Here is a 25,292-nt window from a genome sequence, read left to right on the forward strand (position 1 = left end):
CTACCTGAGACCAGCTCCGTTTTAGAATTCACTGAGATTCCTTCAATAACTAGATAAAGAGCTGCATTTTCTCCTTGAGCCTCTCAGGGTTCTAAGATGTGGCAAGAAGAATATCTAGACTCACGGAATGGTGGCGATGTTTACCCCCAACTTGGAGATGGGCTAAATGGGACCGTTGGGAACACATGGACTGAAACTCTGAGGTCCCCTTTGATCCTGGGGGCTCCAGGAACAGGACCTGAGTACTGAGAAGTTACAGGAGATGAAAGGAAGACCTGCCTGCTCCCAGCAAGCAGCTGTGTCACAGAAGTGTGGTGCCCTTGTCAGGAGAGCAGGCGGGCAAGGGACTTGCTTCTGTCTTGGCCCCTGGGGACCTGGCCACCACTCTGGAGGCACAGCCGTGAGCTGACAGTAGGGAAGTGCAGATCAACACGGTGGCCCCACCATGAATATGCAAGAGGGAATCCTGAGGTGTGGGGGTGTCAGGGGACCGGGGGCTGAAGGGGCTGCCAGGAGGTGGGGCAGACTGCCAGCTAGGAGTCATGGCCTGACTGTCCAACTTTCCAAGAATGTATTTTGTTACCTTTTAAGAAATGCACTTGCCTTGGAAGCTCTCCGAGGCCAAAAGAGCTAAAGGAATAAATTCTCCAGGAGCTCTGGTGTACATCCCTGGAAACCATCAGAGACAGGCTCTGCGATGGATGACAAGGGCAAGGCCGCAGAGCTGGCTTCTTAGCAGGGCCACTGGGGAGGTGGTCCAGCCCAGGTGTGGTGGGACCCACCCACTCCAGCCTGGGCCTGGCCTATCCAGGGGCCTGGACTTTCCTCTATCCTCAGGCAGCTGTGTCTCAGACATACCTTGTTTCTAGGCATTTGTCAGGAGTGCTTGGTTTGTTTGTAAGATTTGCTCCCCATGGTTTGGAGCTAAATCCTAGCTGAGATGTTATTCAGAAAAGGGTGGCTGGTGCCAGGGACTGCCCAAGGCAGGGCAGTCTCTCTAGGGATATGTTTTCTCATGTGGTCACATCTGGAGTTTTTCTCTGCACATGTGAAAGGTCCCAGCAGCACTGAACTACCCTCAAAGCCAAACGTCCCCCTACCCCACCACCTCCGACATTCAGCCTCACCCACTTTCAAAGCCGAAATGGTCTGCAGGAGCCCAGGATGGAGAGGGAGGAGGGCAGGGCTTTGGGGCTGGACAACCTGAAACTCATCAATCTGGGCTCCCATCTCTCCCAAATCTGCAATGAAGGGCAAGGAGACGAAGAAGAAAGGTGACATTGGACAAAGACTGGGGGTCACAAGCTGGTGGCCAGTGGCCTATAGACATATTTTTGGGGGGCTGACAGAGCATTTTAAAAGCTTTTGCATTTGAATGCTATTGGAGGGGGCAAGTACTCTTTGGATCTTGGGTCCCACCACCCATACGGCCTTGTACCTGCCTGAATGGCTAGGTTACTTCACATGGCCTGGGAAGTAGTTAATTCAGGGCCCTTGCGATTGTGACCTGTGGGTACCCTATTGGCCCCAATGGCCCTGCTCAGGAACTCCTGCATATTGTCACAGCCAGGCTTGGAGTCTGATCCACAGCAGAAAGGATAAAGAAAAGAGTGAGGTGACATCTCATGATACTGGAGCCCTAGACCCTGGGAGTCAGAGCTGGGCCCACATCCAAGCCCTGTCAGGGCTTGCAATGTGGTGTTAGACAAGCTCCAATCCCCTCTGAGCTTCAGGGCACAGCAGGAAAGGAGTCTAGATGAGTCAGAAGCATTGGTGTAAATCTGGGCAGACTTTGCAGGTTTCCGTGTTAATGAGAATCAAGTAGGACCAGCAAAGCCACCAACCCCCAGGCTCTCCGTCAGGCCTCCCTTTTCTTTCTTTCCTCATTGTGGGTCTGGGGGAGTTTCTAGAGGATTGAAAGATATCTCTAAGCTATACTCTCCCATTACAGGAGCATGGTTCTGTGGAGAGAATGGGTCCTGGAGATCTAAGGATTCACTTCATCTCTATCTTGCCCTGTGAGATCCAAATCCCAATTTTCCCCATCTGTAAAATGGGCATTGTGATTGCCCCAGGGGATGGTCAAAGATTGCAAAGCACCATATGAACATCAGTTATGAAAGGACTAACCCTAACTAAGGCGCCTTGGGAAAAGAATGTTGGGTTTGATATGTCATCATTTTTATCTAGACTGGAGCTAGATTAGTGGTATGAAAATTTTTCACAATGTCCTTTTTAAAAAGTCAAAGCCAGAACCTGGGGCTGAAGGTCTGTGGAGGAATACCCCAGGCCTCCTGCCACGATGCTGGTGAAGGTCCTGGCCTTGAGTTTTTCTACTCCGAATTCTCTGGCATCAACAGCTTGTGTCCTGTGGAAGCCTCCTCTCCAAGCTCCCAGGCAGCTTCCCCGGGCAGCGTGGGGACTCAGTGGGTGAGAACAGGTATGAATGTGAGAATACGTGTATACATCATGTGCTCTTGTGCTTCTGCCTGGCAGCCCAATAATCAAGTGGCTGTCTAATAAATTCAAATGCAATCTGAGGACCAGTGGAGCCTCAGGAGAGTGAGGAAAAACATGGAGGGAGCTCATCACAGGGCTGAGGAGGGAGAGGCCGGGTAGAGGGACGTGCATGGGGCCATGTGGGCTTCACTGAGGAAGGATGGTATGCGCCTTAGGCAGCTGGATCAGGGAAGGCTGACCTCCCAACAGCCTGACACCACGGGAGGGAGCAGGTTCAAGGACTGGGTACAAGACACCTATGCTGCAGACCCCGGCCCCCCCCCACTTCCTGTAGAAGAGAGGGAGGGGTCAGATAACACCTTCTCCTACCTTGCCTGGCAGACAGAGGCTGGAGCCAGTTTATCCTGGCTCCCAGATACCCTCTCATCAGGTTCGGCGGAATGGGGTGAGGGGGTGGGGGGTGGGGGGGTGCTCACCAGTTCCACCTTCGCCTTGGGGGACTGGGCTTCCTTAGCAGTTCTAACAGTCCCAGGACACCCCATCTGGGGCAGTGGGCCTAGAACCGTCTCCTGCTGCCCTCACTGTCTACTTCTCTCCCCAGGGATGGGAGGACCACCATATGCCAGGGGTTAGGGGCTGAGTCCCAGACCCTCCTCTGTCACTCATTGCCTGGGGACTCCACTTTGCTGAGCCTGTTTCCTCTTCTGTCCCACCACCTTGCAGAGGTGTTATGGGGAAAACACCTGGTAGTGGCCAGGAAAGTTCTGCTCTGTCTCCCTGCGTGGTCCTGGGCTTCTCCCAGCTGGGACTCAGTTTCTCCTGAGGGGAGCTATACTAGGTCTTCCTCAAGGCTCATTCCCATCTCTCTGGGTGTTCTTGTTTCCCACTTGGTCTGAATATTAGCAGGACTCAGATGCCCACCCCTATATGCTTGCTCAGCAGTGGAGGGCCTGATCCAGCTCCCTGGGAGAGAGGAAGGAAAGAGAGAGCTGTCGGGTGATCCTGCAGGTGGCCATGCTGTACCAAGGCAACCAAGGCTCAGAGAAGTGAAGGGTCTTGTCTGAGGTCCCACAGCAATGCAGAGGTGTAGCCAGGACAAGACCTCTCAAGGCCAATCACCTCAAGTGCGGGCTCTTTCTGCCCCAGCTCTCTGCCAACCTGGTGACATGCAGACATCAGGAACACTGTCACATGAGATGGCAAAATCCACTGTCATTGCTATAATTCAGCCCAGATTTGGACAGAGCCTCTACCTGGCTGTTCTGAGTTGGCAAGAGAGACTATGCCAGGAATTGAGGCCCCAGGCAGAAATGGTGGCCCCTGGACCCCCATCTCAAGACCACACCCCGTTCACCACCAGCTCCTCACTGCCTGTCCTGTCCCTCTCCCAGGAGGCCTTCCTCTGTCCTCCAAATCCTCCCAGGTGGCTCTCCCCAACCCTCCCACACCCTTTCCCAGCTCCCACGGCTCTTGTCCATGGCCCTGACCATCACAGCCCCTTGTACCACCAGGTGGACATGTCCCCCCATGCAAGCACCTCCATTCCCAGCTGCATGCTATGCTCCACAAGGACAGCTGACCGCTGCAGATGTGTGTGGTTCTCGGTGCAGGCAAAGTCCTTTTTGTTAATCACTGTCTACATGGCAGGGACAGGTTTGCCCAGAATCCACTCACTGGGGTCCTGGAGGAGGGGGCAGTGTCCATGGTGGACGTCCAAAGTGATCAGAGCTTGGGAACGCTCAGTTAAATCGGTGGTTCCAGGGGCTGAGGTGCCTCACGCACCACCTAGGACCATGATCTTCTGGGTCCCACCAGCCCTAACGTTCAAAGTTAGGTGCAATCAGCACCTCGGACAATGGTAACTTAGGTATCTCCCAGACGGTTCTTCGATTCCTTTGATATATGTAGAAAAGAGCTGTTTGCACTGCACTGGGCCCGGGGAAATGGAGGCAGGAAGCCAGTGTGTCTCCCCAAAGTGTGTTTCTCTTGGGGAGGAGTGGAGCATAACCAGCTCGGTTAAGATATTAAAGAAGTAGCAATGAGCAGGAGGCTGGGTCCCCAAGGTGGGCACCCTTAGTCTCACAGACAGCTCTGAGCCCACGCTATGGGGGCACCCAGGGCAGAGGGGTTGCTCTGTGCACAGGTCTAAGACAACCTGTGATACTTTGGGAATGTTGAACCTATAACAGGTGGGGAGTCTTCTCAGTTGGACCCTCGGTCCCACAAAAAAGCAAAAAGGTATTTACATAAGTGCTGTTGAAGTGACATTAGCAAGCTCTCCTTGTCAGGCCTGGGGCAGGAAGATGGGCAGATGGTCAGGCAGGCTGGGCTGGGACTGCAGTTGTCTGCAGAACAATTGTTGGTTTGTGGAGAGCCCGTCACTGTTGGGAGAAGCTCATCGATTGAATCTTAGAAATGGACAGGTGTCTAGAGGTCCAGCAGCCCTACCATAGAACCCCAGAGTCCCTGGCAGGAAAAAGGGGGGGGTGGAATTTCAGGTAACTGGGGGGGTTTGTGGGGGTGGGCTTATTGGGCCCCTCTGGCTATCTTTGGAGGGGGCTGGGAGGCTATCACCCTCAGTGATCTGAGTCATAAGTGCTTGGCTTCTGCCTGGCTCCGAAGGTCAGTGACGGTCGTAGGCAGTGGCCGCTGCTGGTGGGGCAGCTCCTCGGGCAGCAGCGCTGTAATAGTACGAGGAGCCTGGAAGAGAGAGAAGAGGGCACGGAGGTTGGAGGATGACGTGCCTGCAGCCCCATACCTGAGGCCAATGTTCAAAGGCAGAAAAGGGATCGGAGCTCTGCGAAAAGGGCTCTCGGTAACAAGATTATTGTGGCAGGGTCAGGCTTCCTGGAGGAAGTGGGTCAGGCTGGGTTTGGAGGACAAGAAGATTTGGACATGGGGAGACTGGAGCGTATGAGCACATGGAGCAGGGTGGGGTGCAGACTGCCTCCTGTGACGTCCTGACGGGACCAGGCAAGGGCTCTGTACCCATGCTCGGCTCCCCCCACTGCCTCTGGGCTGCTTTATTTGACTACGCACTTTGGATGGGGCCTCCAGGAGCCCGGCTCTGTGCTCAAACTCCTCTCCATGGATGAAAGAGTATGGGGGTGGAGGGGTTGCTCCATGGGACCAGCAGATTCTCACAAGTAAGAGACACTAGGCCATCTCCTCCTTTTCCAGGTAGGAAAACTGAGGCTCAACAAACCAAAGTCATGTGCTCAAAACCACGGAAGCCTCTTAGCGCTAGAGCCTGGCCTGGAGCTCAGGTTGTCCGTTCCTGGCTCAGGACTCTGTCCACCACAACACAGTTACGGCCTGTACACCCAGTGCTGGAGGGCTGTGTTTATCCAAGTAGACAGCAGTTGGGGCCATGTGAGCCATTGCAGACCATGTGTGGGAATAGCAAGCTTCTTAATTCCCCAGGGGAGGCAACTCATATTGATCCTGAAATCTCACCCAAATCCAAACCAATACTGGCAATTATTCCAGATACTATAATTGGGCACCAAGGTTTGGAGGCGGCCAGTCAGGCTCTATCACTCTTGGCTGAGTGACCTTGAACAAGTGACTTCATTCCCCTAACCCTCAGTTTTTTCCCCGGTAAAAGGGGGTGTCACAGTAGGGCTGTATGAGGGTACCATGATATAAGGATATGAAAATACTTTTCTAAGCACTTTTATATCCATTAACTCTTAATTTCCACAACAATTCTATTAGGTAGGAATTAGTATTGTCCCCTTTTAGCAGATGAGGAAACTGAGGCACAGAGAGAGTAAGTAGTTTGCCCAAGGCCATACAACTTGTATGGAATCAAGAGGGTAGGGTTTGGGGAGACACTTTAGCATGTGCCACCACCCCTCCAAACCCAGCCTGACTTGGCCCTCTGAGTCCCCCACCGACCCCGTGTCACCCGTGGCTCTGACTCACTCCCTTCTCAAAGCCTAATCTCTTGGCCAGGCTGTCCAGCAGCCTCAGCATGAGGCCTCCACGGCAAAATAAAAAAAGCTTGCATTTACTGTGAGAAATGAAAACATCACCTCATAGAGCACTCTGTCTTCCTGGTGCCCATTAGACCTCCATCTAAAATAAACTTGTCCTTTCTTCTGTCATTTTGCCTCTCTAATTCACATTATTATCAATTTACTTCTTGACACAGTCGTTTGGGGCTCCCACTTGCTCTATAATCCCTTTACAGAGACCACAGGCATTCCCATTCTAATCCTAATTGACGGCTGCTGCTTTTCTTCCGGCCTTCTGCCCCACCAGGCTCACCAGCCTGCGCCTCCTGCCCCTCCACCCCCACCCAAAGGTTGCTGGGTCACCACAGCCCTGGCTGGGCAGGCAGCTTCAGAGGAGGAGGTTCAGCAGGGCGGGAAAGTTCTCCGGAAAGTGAGCGTGCAGCTTCATTAGTGGCACTGCCCATCCTTTGACATTGTTTCCATGAAGGAGGCTTCAAGCAGGTCAGCTGAGGCTGGCTGAGCAGTGCACATGAGCACCTGGGAGTGTGAAGGTGGAGGGTCTCACCTGTTTGCACAGCTCCCACTGATCTAGCATCAAGGAGCCTCGGAGGAGCAGGCTTCCGCACCCTGGGACCCTCCCCAGTCAGCAGGAATCAGTCTCCTTCCCCATTCCTTGGGACTCGTTCAGCTAAAGCCCTGATGACACTCTGCAGAAAGGGCAGGCTGGTAGATGTGAACGGGCCTGGAACTTATTTGTAAGACGATGATAGAATGAGCCTGGTATCTCATCTTCAGGGCTTCAAGAGAGCGCCGTGTTCAGCTCCCGCTTGACAGAAGCTGCCAGTGGCCATTATCCTCATTTTATACCTGAGGCATCTGAGCCCCGGACTAGTGGATGACCTGGCCACGATTCCCTAGGGTATATAGACGTGGGCAGCGCAGGGGCGATCGCTCATGTTTGTAACTACCCGGCATCGTTTAAACTTTTCCTGTGTTTCCTAGGATATGAGGCCTGCCTCTTTGAGCTAGAAGTCAGAACTCATTCTCCCAGCTTCCTTTGCTGCTAGGGCACGGGTGTGAGCTCTGCATTAGACTCTCTTGCATAGGACCCCAGTTGGGAAGCGAGCAACTTGAAGAAGTGGGCTGAGAGACTCCCTCAGTTGGGAGGGGGTGCAGAGGCACCCAGCTCCAGGCAGGGGCAGGGCAGAGCTCTCAAGCACCCTGTCTGAAGCAGCAGCAGAGAGCGGGCGGGCGGTTTAGGGGTGCCAACTGGCAACAGCACGAATGGTTATGCTAGAGCAGCCCTGGGGTGTGGCTACGTGTTGTTCCTGGCTGTGTGTCCCACACCTGTCTCTTTGGTCTTTTCAGAGACTCAGAGAGCCCCCAAAATCCCTTAATAAATTTGTTTGCTGCTTAAACCAGCCAGAGCAGATTTTGTTGTTTGCAGCTGAAAGCCTGACAGATAAATAGAATAACCTGGATTTCAAAATGAGACCAGAGCTATTCTAATCACATATATGACCTGACTATTTAGAACTCTCAAGGCTTGTTCCTATGGAAGGATGAGGCCTCTTTTCCTGGCTGTAGTACTGTTAAGACTGAATTGGTCAAGGAGAGTAAGAATACCACATCACACACTAGTTATGAATATAGGCTCTGGGGTCAAAGTGACCTGCGTTTGGGTCCTTATTCTGCCATCTGCATGCTGTGTGACTTCAGGTAAATGAATTAACCTTTCTGAGTCTCACTTTTTTTTATCTGTTAATAGAGATAATAGTACGTTGCCCTCCAGGGCTGTTAAAAGTATCAAATGAGGTAACACATAGGAAGGGTTTTGCCCAGTCCCTGCACAATTAGCAAGTGTTTATTTAGAGGAACAGAGTTTTTATTCTTCTTCTTCCTCTCCACCCCTCATCACAGATACACTTGCCCAAGGTTCCTTCACCCCAGCCTGTGAGCTCCCTGGGCCAGAGTCCACGTCTTTTCCACACCAGGCGTGCAGCCCATGCCTAATAACTGCGGGTGTGAACTGGATCTCACTCCAGTTTGGGCAGAAACGCCTCAGACGCAGTCTAGTCCCATCCTTTCCTCGCCATCCCCTTGGGCTCCTAGCTGCCCACACAATCAGTCCAGACCTCTCAGCCTGGCATTCAAGGTCCCTCATCTGTGGCCCCAGAACACCCACCTACTCCATCCCTTTGCCACACCTTCCTGAGCAGCTCCTGCCCCACTTCTCTGCCTTATGAACTCCTTGGCAAATGAGCTGATGGGATACATTGTGAGAATTAGAGAAAGGTGTCCACTCTGGGCACCTGTAACCCTGTGCCAGGGTTTGGGGCTTTGGCTCCACATGGGCTGGACTTCAGCCTCACTTGTCCCCTTGGGCAGTGCACAGCCATCCGTGGGGGTCCTGGTTCAACATGGCCTCGTTGGGGTCCTAGCCGCATCCCTAGGAACCCCTCCCACAGCCTGGCGCAGGCATCCTTGTGCCACATCCCCTGAGGGTCTTGTAGCAGCGCTGGGACCAAGGCTCTGTCTGAGGCAGATTTGCAGAGAGGGGACTCCCAGGCTCAGGCCACCAGACCCATTCCCCATCTTGAGCCCTGCTGAAAGACAGTACTTCAGGGAGAGGTTGGCCGGCCTTCGTCTCCTGAGACTGATGGCTGGGCCAACGCAGAGCTCAAGGCCGCTGCTTGGGGTGGGTGTGGGGTGTTAAGGAAAAGCAGTAGGTAAGCAGAGACCAGGCTTAATGCTTAGAAATAATTTTTACCAAAACCAGAAAGGAAGTCTGACCGATCAGTCCACAGACGCAGCCCCTCCGGGAGGCCACCAATAATATAAGCCTCGTCATCTATAAAACTGGAACTCTCCATGCACAGGGGTCTGGAGCTCTCATCGGCATTGCTCCTTATGTCACCACAGTGGTGCCTGATGCACCAAAATGTTTTGAGCAGCCCAAGGCCCAGGTGCATGGAAGGGATGTGTCCATGCCATGTGTCTGTCCTAATCACGAAAGCAGGCTTGAAAAGGGGCCAAGGCTGTGACGGTCTGGCTCCTCTGTAGACCCATGGCCTGGCAACTTGAACTTGAAAACACCAGGTTCTTGCTTTTCTGATGAAGTCTATGTTCTCAGTCCTAATCTCAGTTCCCTAATCCGGGGAATTAACAGGTTACTTAAGCAGGTCCTGTTAAACTGGACAGACAAACCTGGATAGTCTCAGAGGCCCTCCGATGTCTGGGCTTTGAGGGAATTCTCCAACTGACTGCTGGGGGAGAGATCAGGGTTCTGCCTGCGGGCTGATTGGCTGGCCCCACCCCCAGGTGGTGAGTGATATCTGTGAGCCCCCAGCTCCTGCTCCATGCTCCAGAACCTTCGGCTCCATCTGGCACATGAGTTCCCTGTAAGTTCATTTCAACAAAACAAAAGGCTCCCCTTGGCCTTTGAGGGCTGAGTTAGCCCTGTTTGGTCTTTTAGATAACCCAAATAGCTAGGTGGTGTTCACACACCAGGCTGGCCCCAGCCATGGACAATCTGCCAGTCTAAGGCCTGGGCAGAGGTTGGGCGCCAGCTGGGCTCTGAATGGCATATGTTGGCAGGCCTTCAGCCACAGGGCAACCAGTTTCCAACGGAGCTGGCTGTGGTGACGTCCAGGGCAGACATCACAAATCAATCACTGGGCCTCAGAGTCCTTGTCAAGACCAGTAGCCACCACCAATTTATCTGAGTGGCCTCTTTGCTGTCTTATTTATAGATTTCTCATCTGAATATTCAATGATTCTTAAAAAATATCATTTATTCTTGGGTAGGCACTTTCCCTACCTTCTTCTTTCTGCCTCAATGCTCATTTTGTCTTTGTTCCCCTTCTGTGCTATTTCCCCTTATCCACCAAAACATCTGGGGGGAGGAAGGAGGGCCTAAGCAGGCCCGAAGCTTACTGTCCTACTGCCCAACACAACTTGCAGATTGCATGTGCCTGGGGTGAGTTACCCAACCCACCTCCGTGACCGAGTCTCAGGATGTTGAGGGAGCCTGGCCCACCGAGGGGGTCCAATAGGGCAGCTGATGGCCCAGGGGCCCCGCAGGGCCTCCGCCAGTACTCACCGAGCAGCCCCGGGTTGGGGAACCTCCAGGAGTCGTTGTAGGAGGAATACTGAGGGTGGCTGTAGGGGCTCCCGGAAAACTCACTCCCTGCATATGGTGGGTAGGAGAGAAACAGGAACCAAATGTCAAAGCAGGTTTGGAAAATGCCAATGGCATTTCATAATCAATAAAGGCAAGTCCAGTTCACACCCTCATTGAGTGGACAGCTGTCATTGGCATTGTCTAGATTTCCCCTTAAAACCTTTTGCTTATTAGTGGGAGTGAATACCAGCTTCTCATATGTATACCATGGAATTACCGTGTGCCAAATGTTCCATGGGGTTGTTGGCCCATTTTGCAGGTGAGGAGACTGATGCCAAGGGTCTCTCACAAAATGGCCTTGATACATCCACCCAAGTCCAAGCCCTGGACTACCTGCTTCTCAGCCCTGACAGAGGCCACTCCAGGACCCCAGTGAGATTTAGATTCACTTCCCATGTGTTTTTGAATGACTCTGGACCAAGAAGCCAAAGGTGGCCTCAACTCTAGTCTGATCCTCTGTGCTGAGAATCCAGAGGTACCTGTTCCCAGGGCCTCAGCCAATGGGGAAGATGAGGCATAGACAGGCCCTCTGCCAGGAGGAGGCAGATGGCACTTTGCTGAGATGGAGGGAACAAGCCAAAGGTCTAGGGGAACACAGCAGAGGGAGTGAATGGGGCCTCCTGGGCATTGGGGAAGGGGCAGCTCTTAGCTCGGGCAGGAACTGCAGCTGCGCCAGGGTAGGGACAACACTGGGTATGCAAGGAGGAGGCCTGGTGGCACTTGAACATGGTGGGACCTCTTGCCCAGATGCTCATGGAACAATGATGCCTGTGCTTGGCACTTCCCTGGGCTCTTGCTTCCAGCCCCAGGAGAGCCGTTTACCACCAGCCAGTCACTAGGAGGGGAGTTCAAAATTCCCTCCCCTACCACCTTGCTGCCTAACCTTGCTACCCTGTGGCTGCGGACTCACAGAGGACAGGGTTTAGGCCTGACTCATTTCACAGGCCCCAGTGCCTGGCACAGGTTGTATAGGCAGCTGGCTGCTGAGTGGCTTCGTAACCCACTGGTTACAGAGCACATGGGCCCCTCCCTGGCAGTGGTGCCGGGAGTTACACAGCCCTGGGGACCACCCTCAGCTCAAGCAAGCTTCCACAGATTCTTCTTAAGGATGCCAAAGGGCCAGAAGGAAGGAGCCCCCAGAAGGGACCAGCCAGATGTCAGGATAGGAGCACTGCTCCCCTCCTAAGCCCAAATGTGGGGCCCATGGGGCTGGGCCAGGTGTATCCGGAACAATAAAGCAGGCCTGAGGGGTCAGCTGCTCCCGCCCCCTGGCCTCTTATGCCTCCTTTCCACCTGTCCGCTTCTACAGGCAACCACAGGCAGAACGTGCGCGCACGCATACGCGCGCGCACACACACACACACACACTCACACACACTCACACACTCCTCCCCAGGCATCTCTGGGGGCCACTCCCAGCCTGACAGGCTGAGCCTTCCAATTCTCTGTTTTTTATGCCTCAGTGGTCAGGGTGTCAGGTTCCAGCGTATGGAGGGAGAGCATGGTGACAATGCTGGGCTGCAGGAACCTAGCCCCAGCACATCCATCAGTGCTCCAGTGCCTCCTTCTCCTCCTGAGGGGCAGGGTGGGAGAGCAGAGAGACTGAGCAGCCTGGAGAAGGCGCACAACCCCCCTCTCATCTAGGCTCTGGGCACCCGTGAAGCTGCCCCATTCGAGGCACTTTCTGACAGCTCTGTGCCTGGGCCCAGGGCATCGGGCTACCCTGGCAAAGGCCATCTCTCCAGCTTCATCTAGCGGCACTGAACTTATCTGCTAGGCCCAGCTACAAAACCGCCTCTCCTAGGAAGCCTCCCTGACCTCCAGCCCCAACAGGTCAAGTCGCAGGTCCACTCAGCTGAAGTGAATTAGTGAATTGTGTCCATGTTATCGGTCCCGCGTCCCCCATCTCATTCCAAAAGTGGCAAAGGACCATAAACAGCGCCAACTCCTTTAGCATATGCACCTAAGTCAGTGTTGCCCACCGTCCTCCACCCCCTTTCCCCTGCCCGGTCTCAGAACCCCACTCAGATATCTCTTTTCTCAGAAACCCCGGGCCCCTCAGGCGCACTCAGCATCCCAGAGCACGGGCTTTGCCCTGACCTGCATGGGCGCGTCCTGGGACATGGGAGTGTCTGCTCTGCAGGTCCATATCTGACTCTTCTCTGCACCAGTGTGCCACCTACCCGCAGTGTAATGCCCTATCTACAGCAGTCGGTGCTCGGCGGAGCCCCGGCCGTTTGCCTGCCTCCACTGCTAACACAAAGCTCTGGCACAGTTGCCTGCATGGCTATCTCCCTCACCTCCTTCTAGGGTTTGCTCCAACGGGGTCTTTGGACCATCGCGTTTTACATGGAAACTCCTTCCATCCCACTCCTCTCTCCTGCTTTATTTTTCCTCACAGAACTGATCACAATCCAACATCTTATGTATGGTGCTTATCTTGATAATTCTGCCCCCCTCCACAAGGATATAAGCTCCTCAGTGGAAGAAATAAACCCCCAGGGACCCATCCTGCCTGACATACTAACAGTAGGGCCATGATATGCACCCTCAGAGCACAGCCCTATCCTATGACATGCTCTGTCAGCGTGTGCACTGTGGGCAAGGGGAGCCTGACCATCCCCAGAGCATGAGGTGGACCTCAAGGCTGGTCCAGCCACCTGCTGGGGACTCTGGGATGGTATCTGAAGTGCCACACAGGAAGCTGACTGAATGTAGGGAGCCCTTACCACACGAGATATGGGGAGTCCAGGTCCTTAATTGACAAGAAAATTGCTTATCTACAGACCTGGACTGCCTTGGCCACAAGGATGGCTGGGAAGCAGCAGATGGCCCAAGTTCAAACCCACATGCTCCTACTGAACCCCATGGTCCTCAGTCAATTTGCACAGAGGCAGGGAACAAGGGCTCTGGAGCCAGACTGCCTGGGTTCCAATCCTAGATCTGCCTCTTCCTACCTCTGTGACCTTCAGAAGGTCACTCAGACTCTCTGTGCCTCAATTTCCTCCTCAGTAAAGTTGGGACGATTAATAGATCCCACCACATATGATCATTGTAAAGAGTGAATGAAGGGTATGCTGAGTGCCTGGCACACAGTGAATGCTCAGCAAATGTCAGCCATAATGACAATGACCCAATGTTGGTCATCAAGACTTCCTTGGCATCCAGAATCTCATTTAACCTTCCCAGGTGCAACTGTCTACATTTTATGTGTAAGGAAATGGAGCCCCAGGCAGGTGGGATGGACTTGCACAGACCAGGAGGTGACTAAAAGGCCAGGTTCCTGTCCTCCAGCCCAAGGTCCTCTGCCTATGACACTGCCTTCCCACCCTGAGCCTCTGTCTCCCATTTGTACAGACCAAGTGATATCTAAAGGCCCTTGTTGTCTACTTAACCTGGATTTCACTTGCCAGGGGCCTTACAGGGAGGAGGGCCCCCTCCCTGAGAGTTCTGTGGGCCCCCCTGGATGCTGGTTTTTGTGGGTCTGGAGGCTCCATTCTGCTACTTCATTTCCCCTGCTGACTTCACCATCATCGTGACACCCAAGGCACATTCACCTTCTTTTCTTCAAACCCCATGATAGCAGCTTGGAAAAGTGAGTCTTGTCCAACGGAAAGAAGGTCTGGGGAAAGCCCTGGGGCCACTTTCTGGGGTTAGGGGTGAATGTGAGCTAGGATTGATAGGACTTTGATAAGCAGAGGGAGGCCAGGCAGCCCAGGCACAAAGAAAGGTCTGGGGGTGGACTGGTCAGAGCGTGACTGCCATATGACCACGTCTTTGTGAGGCCCTAGCAGAGGCAAGCCACTGAGCAGAGTGTGGTGGGGCAGGAACGTTCTGCTTTTCTCTCACTACGGCTAGGACGGCCTTCAGATTAGGGAGTGCCAGAATCTGGAGGACAGGCTGGAGGAGGCGAGCCTACAGTCGGGCAGGACATCCAGGTGGCTGCTGCCAGAGTCCAAGCAAGAGGGAACCAGAGCCCGGGGAACAACATAACTGCAACATCCAAAGACACAAAATGATGCTCCTCAAGTACAGGAATGATATTCTCGAGGTAGAAAATGAAAGCCCCCACTTCTGGCTCATTGTCAGAACCCCAAGAGATGCAGCCAGCTGGCTGAAGACAAAGGCCACACAACAAACACCTTCTCTTATGACTGCCCAGCACCAAGGACACCATGGGCCACTCACCTCTTTCTACTAAGTCATCTGTTTTGAGGACTTCCCCCTAACTCCTATATATTCAATAAAGTCTACTACACACTTGAATACCTTGTACCGCTGGGTTGGTGTTTTCTCCCCTCATGGAAACCGAAGGGAGTGGCTGAGTATCATGCCTGGGTAGCCATAGGGGCTGAGATGAAACCATGTGGTCCAAGAGAAGTATAGATCACAGAGCCCAAGAATTCAGTGATGCCAGGCAGCCTGAGCCAGAGATGAGCATGTGAAAGCGAGCCTCTCTTGGAAACACTGCAGAAATCTTGGGGAGGACATGGGACTCTTCCACAAGGTGAGGAATGAGGGTCTAAGACAAGTTTATCTTGATGTCAAGGTGCCAGGAGCAGCTAGCCAGCCATTGTTCATATTCTTTGCACTGGGCAAAGGAATAGTGGGGCAACTGCATGAGCAAAAGCAGGGAGGTGGGCCCAGGCAGATGGTACACGATGGGACTCTCGGGACTGACTCTCCCTTCTTTAGCAGCCACCAACGGGTCCAAGAACAGAGGGCTGGTCCCCTTTCAGGCTCATGGCCAGAGTCATACCCACAGGTGTGCTCTACCTCCCACTTCTTCCCAGAGCTGCCTACCCTGGAGAAGATGACAGAAAATGGCTCGAGGCCGGGTTCTGCCACTGACAACCTTGGTGGCCTTGGGCATGTGAGTTTACCTATCGAGTCTCAGTTTCCTCATCTGTAAAAGGGAGAGAAGGAAAGTCCCTTCTTTTTAAGCTGGTGGAGAAGAACAAATGACTTCACCTTACAGAAGATCTTCCTCACCCCTGGGTGGTGAAGATTTGGTGCTTTTCCTTTATTGACAGTAGAGAAAACAAACTCAGCCATTCCTGCCTCCACCCTAAACCCTCTGATCACAGCCCCAGCTTCTCTCCATCCCTCTGTCAGGATCCTGGGAAAGGACGAAGAAGAAACTGAGGGACAGAAAGAAATACAGAGCTGCAGAAACGTTAAAATAGGGTGGGAGCTGAGAGGCCATCATACTTGACACATTCTGATTTTATAGATAGGGAAACTGAGGCTCAGAAAGGAGAAGGGATTTGGCATGGCAAAGGCCAGGTACATGGAATCCCTCATGGTCCAGAAAGCAGAAAGGGAGAACTGTGGGAACTGTCTGCTTTTGGTTTATTAGAGGAAAAAAAAAAGTGAGAGCAAGACTGGAAGGAGAGAAAGCAGCGGCGGTCAGGAAGCCTCTTCGAGGGTATGGCGCTCCCCTCACAAAACCCCCAGGGAAGGTGGTAGAGCCGAGAATACTGGGGCTCGGGACGCAAGGGATTTGGCTTCTCACTGGGCATCCAAAGGACTAGCAACCACTCTCTTCATTCCCACCCACCCTCAAGCAATGTACTCCTTTCTGGAATTGATGGGAAATAAAATCGGCCCTCCACCCTCCATACCATAATCTATCTCACATTGAACCTCACCAACCTTTGCTATTACCCATAGTCCCAGATTATCAGAACTGGGCCACAGAGCCAGGCAGCGCCAAGCAGAGCTCTCATACCCCAGCTGTATTCCCAGGCACAGAGCTTTCACCATCCCAAGGAACATTTCACTGGCCCAGTGGGGGTGGGGGGAAGTCCTCCTCTCTTACCCCTCCCATCCCTAGTGGGTTTGCAAATTTTCAAAAACAAAGCAAAGTTGGAATAATTTTATAGTGATCACTTGTATACCCACCACCGAATTCTACCATCAATATTTTCTTACACTTGCTTATCATCTATTTCTTCATCCCTCGAGCCTTTCATTCAGGTTATTTTTCTATGCATTTCAAAGAAATTGCAAGCATCAGTACATGTTTCCCTAAGTACTTCGGCATGCATATCATTAACTGAAATTCATTATTTGTTTACAAGTTTTTTCCTTTTGATGCAACGTGTACATCTTAAGTGTAGTATCGCTGCATTTTGACAAATGTACACACCTGTATAACCCAAACCTCTATCAAGATACCAAACGTTATCATCTCCCCAGAGAGAGAAAGTTCTCTCAGGCTGGAGAAGGGGGACTTTTGACCAACTGAGAACCCAGTTACCTGGGGGATCTCGCCGAGTCAGCCCCCATGAACATAGAGCTCTAAGCTTAGCACCAACAACCCAAACCCCAATTGTGAAAAGAGGCCCCTAACCCACAAATCAAAAGCTGTTCCAAAGCCACTAAACAAAATGAAACCAAGGAATGTTATGTGCTTTCCTCAAAGACCCAGGAAGAAAGCAGAAGCTTAAGAAATGTAGGATACAGGGTGGCTTCCCCCTAGAGAGCTTCAACCAGTGAGGTAACCAGAAAGGACTGATTCAAATAGAAGTTTACAGGGGGCCGTGAAAAAAATGCACTTCTTGCAGCTGTACTGGAGAGCCAGCCCAGGGCCAGGAAAACCATCTCGAGCCAGAGATGTTTTCAGTTTCCCCTTCACTAAAAGCTCAGACATGGCAAGAAAGTCGAAGTTTCCTAAAATTCGCAGAAGTGACAGGTAAACCGGCTCAGTGTAGCTCTTAATTAACCCAAAACGACACCTGCCAGATGATGGGGATTTGCAGAGCACGCTGGGGGCCGACCCCATCTGCAGATGGTGGGCTCCCACCTCTGCTCGAGACCTTGGCCGGCTGTAATTAACATACGGAAAGTCTTTCAAAGTGACTTCACAGCCAAGTTCTATTTCTGAAGGATTGAAACTGGTCTTGGGGAGAAAAATCTTTGCAGAGGAGGTGAAGGAAAAATCTTTGCAGAGGAGGAGATTTGAAAAGGACCATGCGATTTCTCCAGCTCCTTCCCGTGGTTTTGTAGAACTGCGTGATGTGCCGTGACTGGGGGTCAGTGGGTACCTGGTGGGTGGCTATCTATAGCTACAGTGACATAATTATGGCACCTACACAGGAAATAGTCAGCCTCTCCTATGTGTATTATATGATATGAGAGCATATGATATTATATTAGAATATAATGTAGCATAATATATATGTATATATGTACCATGTTTCCCTGAAAATAAGACCTAGCCGAACCATCAACTCTGATGCGTCTTATAATAAAACAAGACTGGGTTTTATATAAGACCGGATCTTACGTTAGTTTTTGCTCCAAAAGACGCAGTAGAGCTGAGGGTGCAGCTAGGTCTTATTTTCAGGGAAACACGGTATGTATAACATGTGGAACACACACATATACATACATACACATGTTTTATGGAGATGTACACACACATACTCACACACACACACTGGGTTCTGGGGCTCTGTCAACGCTTCTGAGTAACCTGAATCAAATCCTTTCTCCTCACCTAGCCTCAGTTTTCCCATCTGTAAAAACCGTGTGTGTGGGAGTGATTTAAATAACTGACCTCAAAGGGCTTTCCATGCTAAGATTCTCCGCTGTCCTAGCTTCACTGCACCCAACCCCAGCCCGACTTCCTTGGAGACAAAGGTTTCACAATCTCTCTCCCTCGAGAGCAAGACCTTCCTGGGCTCCCAACAGGGAAAGGAAAACCAGAGCAAACTCAGTAAAGGTCAGCCCTGTCAGCCCGACAGCCTGCACACAGAGCATCGATCCATTCCTGGGAAAAACCTCTTCTCCCACCAGATCAGGCCAGCCATGAAGGCCTTCAGAAAAACAGAGAGAAGAGAAAAACCGAGAGAGAGGGCAAGAGTGAGGGAGAGAATGCAGAATGTGTTGCATTTCCATTTCTGCTAGAGAGCCATGGACGGCAGTGCTGGGCGGGCCACAGTGAGCCCGGGTTGGAGACTAGGGCTGAGCCCTAGCTCTGCCACTGAGCCGCCATGAGGCAGTTGAGTGATGGTTCTGGGCCTCAATTTGGTCCTCTGGAGACAGGAGGCTGTTGTGCCTTCAGCCTACTTCCTGTTGTCTTCCTGTTGAAAGACCCGAAGGCAAGGACCATTCAGGGAACTCGGGGGAAGCAACCCCACTGTTGAATTACAGTGCCCCCACCATAGGCCACAGGGTTCACGCCAGACCCCACCAGCCAGCTCTCCAACAGAGGCAAGAACCGAGGCCATTGTGACACATGGGGCCAGTAGAAACATACTGATAGGCTACTCGGTGTTTTAAAGGGGCAAGTGTGTCATCAGCCGTGGAACAAGCAATTTAGAACTATTGTGTTGTCCCTCAAGGCTGATTTCCCTCCTTTCTGTCACCTGCCTGGCCCCTGTAGGCATTTCAATTTGAGATGCCTGGCTATGCTATAGCACATTTTAAGCAGTTTGGGTTCAATTTTAATCTGTTCTCCTGCTATGGTCTTATTCCAAAATTCTGTCCCAATGCTCTCATCTAAACAAAGAATAGACAAGACAACGTACAAATGGCTCCTGAAGACTCACTGGCTGCAAGACAACCTGATTTGTGTGTATGTGTGTGTGGGGAGGGGGGCAGGAGAGTGCCCACAGGCAACACGCTTATGAAGACAGAGCCTATAAGTAATGCCCGGAGCCCTGTGGTGGCATTCAAGGCCCTATAGAGTTCCGTTCCCAAGGAGCTTCCCGGCCATACCTCCCACTGACCCATGCCTGAAAGCCACAGTCCAGGCCAACTGCCATTGCCCTCATGCTATGTGGGGCCTACCTCCATCCACTTATGCTGTTTCCTTCATTTGAAATGCCACCTTCCTCCCTCTCCTTGTGTTCAGTCCCCCAACTTGTTGAGACCCAGCTCAAATACCGCCTCCTCCAGGAAGCCTTTCGGGACCAATGATACCAACAGAGAGCATTTCCCCACTTTCCCTTGAACCCCAGTCCTTGATCTACCCCTGCCCAGACTCAGGGCGATTGTGACCCTGTCTTGCTTCCCCTGTTGGTGTGTCTGTGGTTCCTCCTTGAGGGCAGGAACCAGGATTGATCGAGTGTGACTGACAAATCCCGACAGTCCCTGCTGCCCCCAGCACACGGTGCCACCCATAGCACAAATACTGGTTGAGTGAGCACTGCACGTGCAGACAGATGTTTCTTGAGCTAGCCCCTTTCAGCATCAGACAGAAACAGGTCATGAAACGGTGCAAGAAAGCATTAGTGAAATCCTGGTCCTTGATCTTTGCTAGAAGCATGAGACCGAGATAGACAGCAAAACACACAGAAAAGAGAAAAAGGCTGCAGGGGCCAGAATGCAGGTCCCACACATGGAAAGGGACACTGGATGGGTGCTTTCTTGAGGGGCTAGGACCCCCACCAGGCCTTTCTGGGCCTCCTTGCCACATCATGACAGCACCAAGTTTAGCTCACTCCAAAAAAGCAAAGAAGTTTAAAAAAAAAAAAGCAAAAATCACTGGTAGTTATAGTTCAGAGAGCAGGACCAGACTGCATTCCATGGGGCCGAAGCTGGGCTGGAAAACGGAAGGTTTTTCCTTAACACTCATTTGGCCACTGGAAGACACTTAGTCTGGAAACCTAAAGACATTCTTTGACCAGAATGTTGCCAGAAGACCCCATCGCACAGTCTGAACTGTTGGACTACAAGTTCCAAATGTTCTGTTGGAATAACACTGAATTGTATTCCCTAGAGAATCCAACTCACACCTCAGTGATGGATGTCTAATTAACTCAGGAGGATTTTAGTCAATCCATTCAATTCAGGATTCATAGTGGCTCTACTCCATTCAGAGCTCTGTGCAAGGAAGGCCCCTTAGTCCAGAGGGGACTCCCTGCATCTGAGGGGATTCTTAGACCCAGGACTAGATATCCAGGTACCAGCAAAGGGTGAGGTAGGTTTAGGAGCAGAGCCAAAGTTATAATTTATTCTGGCTGGGGTATCCAGGAAGACTTCTTGTAGGAAGTGGCTGTGATCTGGGCATTGAAAGACATTGAAGCTGTATCACTTAGTGGGTTACCGAAATCTGTCCCTACGCATCTCTCACCAGCCCTGCTACATTCCGGAGCCAAAGTGCATTGCCTCTGTCCCCATGGAAGGGAGCCTGAGGGCAAGGTCAGTCTCCAGCTCCTCCAAAACAGGAGGCAGTTTAGCAGGACATAATGTGTCCTGGCGTGGAACCAGCTACAGAGGCCTGATCCTCTTTCTTTCAACTCCCTGACAAGGCAACTACTAGAGTAGGACATCGGCTGATAAACCCAGAAAGCCTTGGACAGCTCTGAACCACACCATGATTTTTGTAAGTAACTGTAAAAAGGTGGGCACTGATATTGTGTGTAGGTACTGAGAGTAGCAGTGGCTGCCACGCTGCGGTGATAACTGAGGCAATGGGAACACCGAGGGCTAGGAGACTGCCCGTCCCTGTCAAAGCCCCTTAGCCATTTAGGTGATTGGCCTTGGAGATGTCACTTTACCTCTCTGAACATGAGTTTCTCATTTGCAATGTGACATTACAGCACTCACAAGACTAAATAATATCAATGCATTCAAAAGACTTTTGTGAATCAAAAAGTGTTCTTCACATGTGAGGGACTATTTGATGCTTAACTCAGTCCTTGGCACGTAGCACACACGCTGTGTGACTATTGAATAAAAAAAGGATACACTGGGGCTTGTTTTTTTAATGACAGTTATATTTCAAGATGGTTTTCTCATATTTCAACAGGTGCCCCCAAATTCTTGAATGTTGGGAGAGCCTTGAACTAGGAGCCAGGGGCCCAATCTCATTCTGTCTGTACCACTGTGATTTTAAGCATGTCTCTTCCAGATTTGTTTAGCCTCCGTTTCCACAAATGGACACTGGCAGGGTGGGAGGTAAACAAGTTGGTTTCCAACCTTTCTGCCACTAAGGAATACTTTCTTTCTGTTGATTCCTGCCCAAATGACCCTTTGCTTGCTGAAATTAGACCAACCCCACACCCTCTTAAGTTGTTCTACCGTGTTTCCCCAAAAATAAGACCTAGCCAGACAATGAGCTCTAATGCGTCTTTTGGAGCAAAAATTAATATAAGACCCGGTCTTTAATATGATATATGATATGATATGATATGATATGATATGATATGATATGATATGATATGATATGATATAACATACTGGTCTCATATTAATTTTTGCTCCAAAAGACGCATTAGAGCTGATTGTCCGGCTAGGTCTTATTTTTGGGGAAACACGGTATGAGGCCTTTTTGTGGGCAGACAATTTTTGTTTTGTCAGCCTATAAAGCTGAAATAAGCCCCCAACCCCTATTACCAGCTCGCAGACTCAAGAAAACAGCCCCAGTCCCCTCCAGTTCAGAGGCCCTCTAAGTTCCCCACACATTTCCAGAGCCTGCAGGGACAATGCTCAGCCTGATGACAGCCCAAAGCGGAGTTCCTTTTCTGTGGCCTAGACCTTGGCCTGTCCCTCAAAGCAGCCAGAGGTCCTCCCCTGAAGAAATCGCCTCCCCCAGGCTGGACCTGGCTCCGAGAGGGGCGGGAGCGTCCCCACCACCGCTGACTAATGAGAGGGAGGTGATGGTGTCGTACGTTGCTGGGGAGTCACAGTGCTAGTCCCGACCTGTGCCGCCTGCCATCAAATTTTAATGCTGCTGCTGACATATTTATGGAACGCCTCACCAAGTGTTTGCAAGGAGACCAGACAAGATTTACCTCCACAATTACCACCACGACGCGCAGGCTTTGCTGTGCGCTGGGAGCTCAGCAGCACAGCGGCCCTGAGCCCCAGTGCACCCCGAGGAATGCACTCCATTCTGCACACCTTTCCTGTCCCCAGCGCGCAGGGCCTGGAGGAGGTGGAGATGAATCAGACACGGTCCCTGCCCACCAAGAGCCCGCAGTCTGCGGGAGGGGACAACACACACATACATTATGTGGATCCTGGGTGGCTGGGGACCAGCGCACGGATACAGGTATGAGAGGCCAAGGAGGGGAAGGAAAAGGGGGAGTTATTTCTCCACTGGAGTTAGGGTCAAGAACGAAGCCAAAGTACGGCTCTGCGGGGCCACCCACCTGCTCCAGCGCTAAAGTGCTCCGCGGGCTCTCCAGCCCTACTGGCCGCGGGGTCTCAGCAGCCCCCTCCCCTTCGGGACCTGCAGCCCCCATTCAGTCCTTGGGGTACTCTCTCCCAAGGCTACCTGGGAGTGGATGTAGCCTCCCAGCTCCTCCCTCTTCCTCAGTGTCAACAAACCCTTTTCTCTTTAAGTCGTGTTGTTGTCCCACAACACACCTGCCCCAGAGGGCAGGAATAACGTGCAGTGACCCAGGGCGGTGGTTCTCAAACCTCGCTGCCCATAAGAATCATCCGGGGAGCTTTAAAAAATCCAGACCATCAGGCCACACCCCAGACTAGTTAAATCAGAATCTCTGGGGCGGGGCCAGGTGTCAGTATTTGTCAAACTTCCAAGGTGCTTCCCGGTGCAGTGAGTGTGAGAGCCAATGGAAAGCCTTTGCTACTCATCGCTGCGGAGCTTGCTCAACGCCCGGCCCCGCTCCAGGCTCACCAACCAGATCTGCTCTGGAAGACAATCCTGAGGTGGTTTGTGTGCAGTCAAGGTTGAGAAGCACTGACCACGGTAAAGAGTTTCCCAGTGTTCTCAGAGGCACACTGGTGTCTTGTCCCCAGGCCCTTTGAAAAGGGGACCCTAAGGCCAACTCTAAGAAGGCTGACTGCCACCAGGGGCCAGCTGGTGTGGGTGGACTCCAGGCAGGTCACTGGGTCGCCACCACCATTATTCAACAAGCTTGATGAGGAACATATTCTGTGGAGGGAGCTGAATCAGGACCATCCCTTAGGCCGGTTCTCACCATTGCCAAGGCTGGACCGGGAGACAGGAGCCCCAATGAAGTCCTGTCTCTACCACAAACTCACTGGAGCAAGGCCCTTCCCCAGTCCAGGTCTCAGTTTCCCCATGAGTGCAGTGAGTAAGTCAGCCCTGAAGTTGGCTGTGCTGATGGAGAGCTCTCTTTTCTTAAATTCAATTGATACTTTCATCTGTGTCCTCTGGGACCAGCCTGCAAACCTGGCTGAGGTGCAACTTTGTGGGGAGGAGCCTGGCAGGAGGGGGACAGGAGATATCTTTGGGGGCCAAGGAAGGAAGAATGGAGAAGCCTCCTAAGGGAGCAAATGCACGGCTAGGTGGGAGAGCCCCACAGGTGTGCTGAGGAGACCCGGTATGTGTCCACCTTGATGCCAAGCACACAGCGGACAGTCAATATTTCATCCACCTATGCAACTCACCAGATATTGGCTGAGTGCCTACTAGATAGCAAGCACTCTTCAAGACACTGAGGATACAGCCTCAGACACAGAACAAAACAGACAAAAGTTCCTGCCCTCATAAGGCTTATATTCTAGTGGCACAAACAGACAACAAACAAGATGAAAAAATACTTGTAAAAATAAAGCATACAACATGTTAAGGAGAAAATACAAAGCAGTGAAATTTTAGATGGAGTGGCTTCACTGAAAAGGTGACTTTTGAATAAAGAGCGGAAGGAATTGAGAATTAGCCATGTGAATATCTGTGAGAAGAGCACTCTAAACGAGGGAAGAGTGAGTACAAAGGCCCTGAGGCAGGAGTGTGGGAAGGACGTTGGAGGAACAGCGAGGAGGTCTGTGTGGCTGGAGACGAAAAGTGAGGGGTGGGGAAGTAGAAGATGAAGTCAAGGAGAGAAGTAGGAAGGGAGAGATCGTATAAGGACTTTGGCCTCTACTGTGAGTGAGCCATAACCTGACTCACATTTGAACAGGTTTACTCTGGCTGCTGTGTTGAGAATGGACTAAAGGGGGCAGGGGTGGCAGTAGGGAGACCAGTAAGGAGGCTACTGCAAATACTTATTGAAAGACTGACCTACCCATAGAGTGGGCACCTCTGGCCATTTGGAGCCTAATGCGTTGAGGCTGGGAAGGGCCAGGCTGTGTGGCCATGCAAGCAGATGGTCAGCTGGCCAAAGCCAAGGACACTGTCAGAATGAGGACAGACTGGGCTGTTGGGAGGAAGGGAAAGTACCTTGGATTCTAGTCCTGGCTCTTCATGGCCTTGGGACATGCCCTTCCTCACCGAGCCTATAATAAAGCGAAACCAAGGGTACTGATAGGGTTGCACTGAGGATTAGATGACAGCATGATGATCCAACTGCGAGTCACCTGAGAAGGGGCGTGGCAGTGGGAATTAGTTGTCTCCTGTCCTGCCGCACACCCGGAAGGCAGGAGGGCAACGTGTCCCAATTCTCCACCAGGGGGAGCCTGGGCAATTCTTCCTTGAGCAGCAATGCCGTTGGCAGGCACCAATCCTGTCTCATCCAGGGAATGGCAGAAGTCCTCAGTGCGGCCCTCTGCGATGGGAATGTATGTACCCCTGAGCTGTCTTCAGAGTGCCTGGACTCTGTGGTTGGCAGGATTGTTCTCTCCAAGAGACATTCTGAAGAACCCAATAGCAGCTATTGAGAGGCTGGCACACGGAGACCTAGAGTTCCATCAGGCTCAGGCCACGGCCCCAGATAGAAAAACCAAAGAATAGGTGGAAAGGAAAAGCCACATGGAAGTGAAAAGCAACCCCTGGCTCAAGGCATTTGGTCTAGGTAGGCAGGCTG

At 51.9% G+C, this 25,292-nt stretch overlaps 1 protein-coding gene across 8 annotated transcripts in view; it reads right to left on the reverse strand.

Annotated features, from left to right (window-relative positions):
- Positions 1-5,083: 5,083 nt before the first annotated feature.
- The window catches only part of PAX5 (paired box 5), a gene marked incomplete at both ends in the record, with an annotated part of 179,055 nt that continues 158,846 nt past the window's right edge, over positions 5,084-25,292 (reverse strand). For 5 of the 8 annotated variants that reach the window (XM_081067162.1, XM_081067159.1, XM_081067158.1 and 2 more), the window contains 2 exons: positions 5,084-5,160; positions 10,522-10,608. In XM_081067162.1, coding sequence (XP_080923288.1) covers positions 5,084-5,160; positions 10,522-10,608 — 164 coding nt within the window. The remainder of the gene's footprint in view (positions 5,161-10,521; positions 10,609-25,292) is intronic. The other 3 variants (XM_081067161.1, XM_081067160.1, XM_081067157.1) reach the window with 1 other exon arrangement.

The sequence above is a fragment of the Rhinolophus hipposideros genome, assembly GCF_964194185.1.
Source record: "Rhinolophus hipposideros genome assembly, chromosome: 11".
Lineage (NCBI taxonomy): Eukaryota > Metazoa > Chordata > Mammalia > Chiroptera > Rhinolophidae > Rhinolophus > Rhinolophus hipposideros.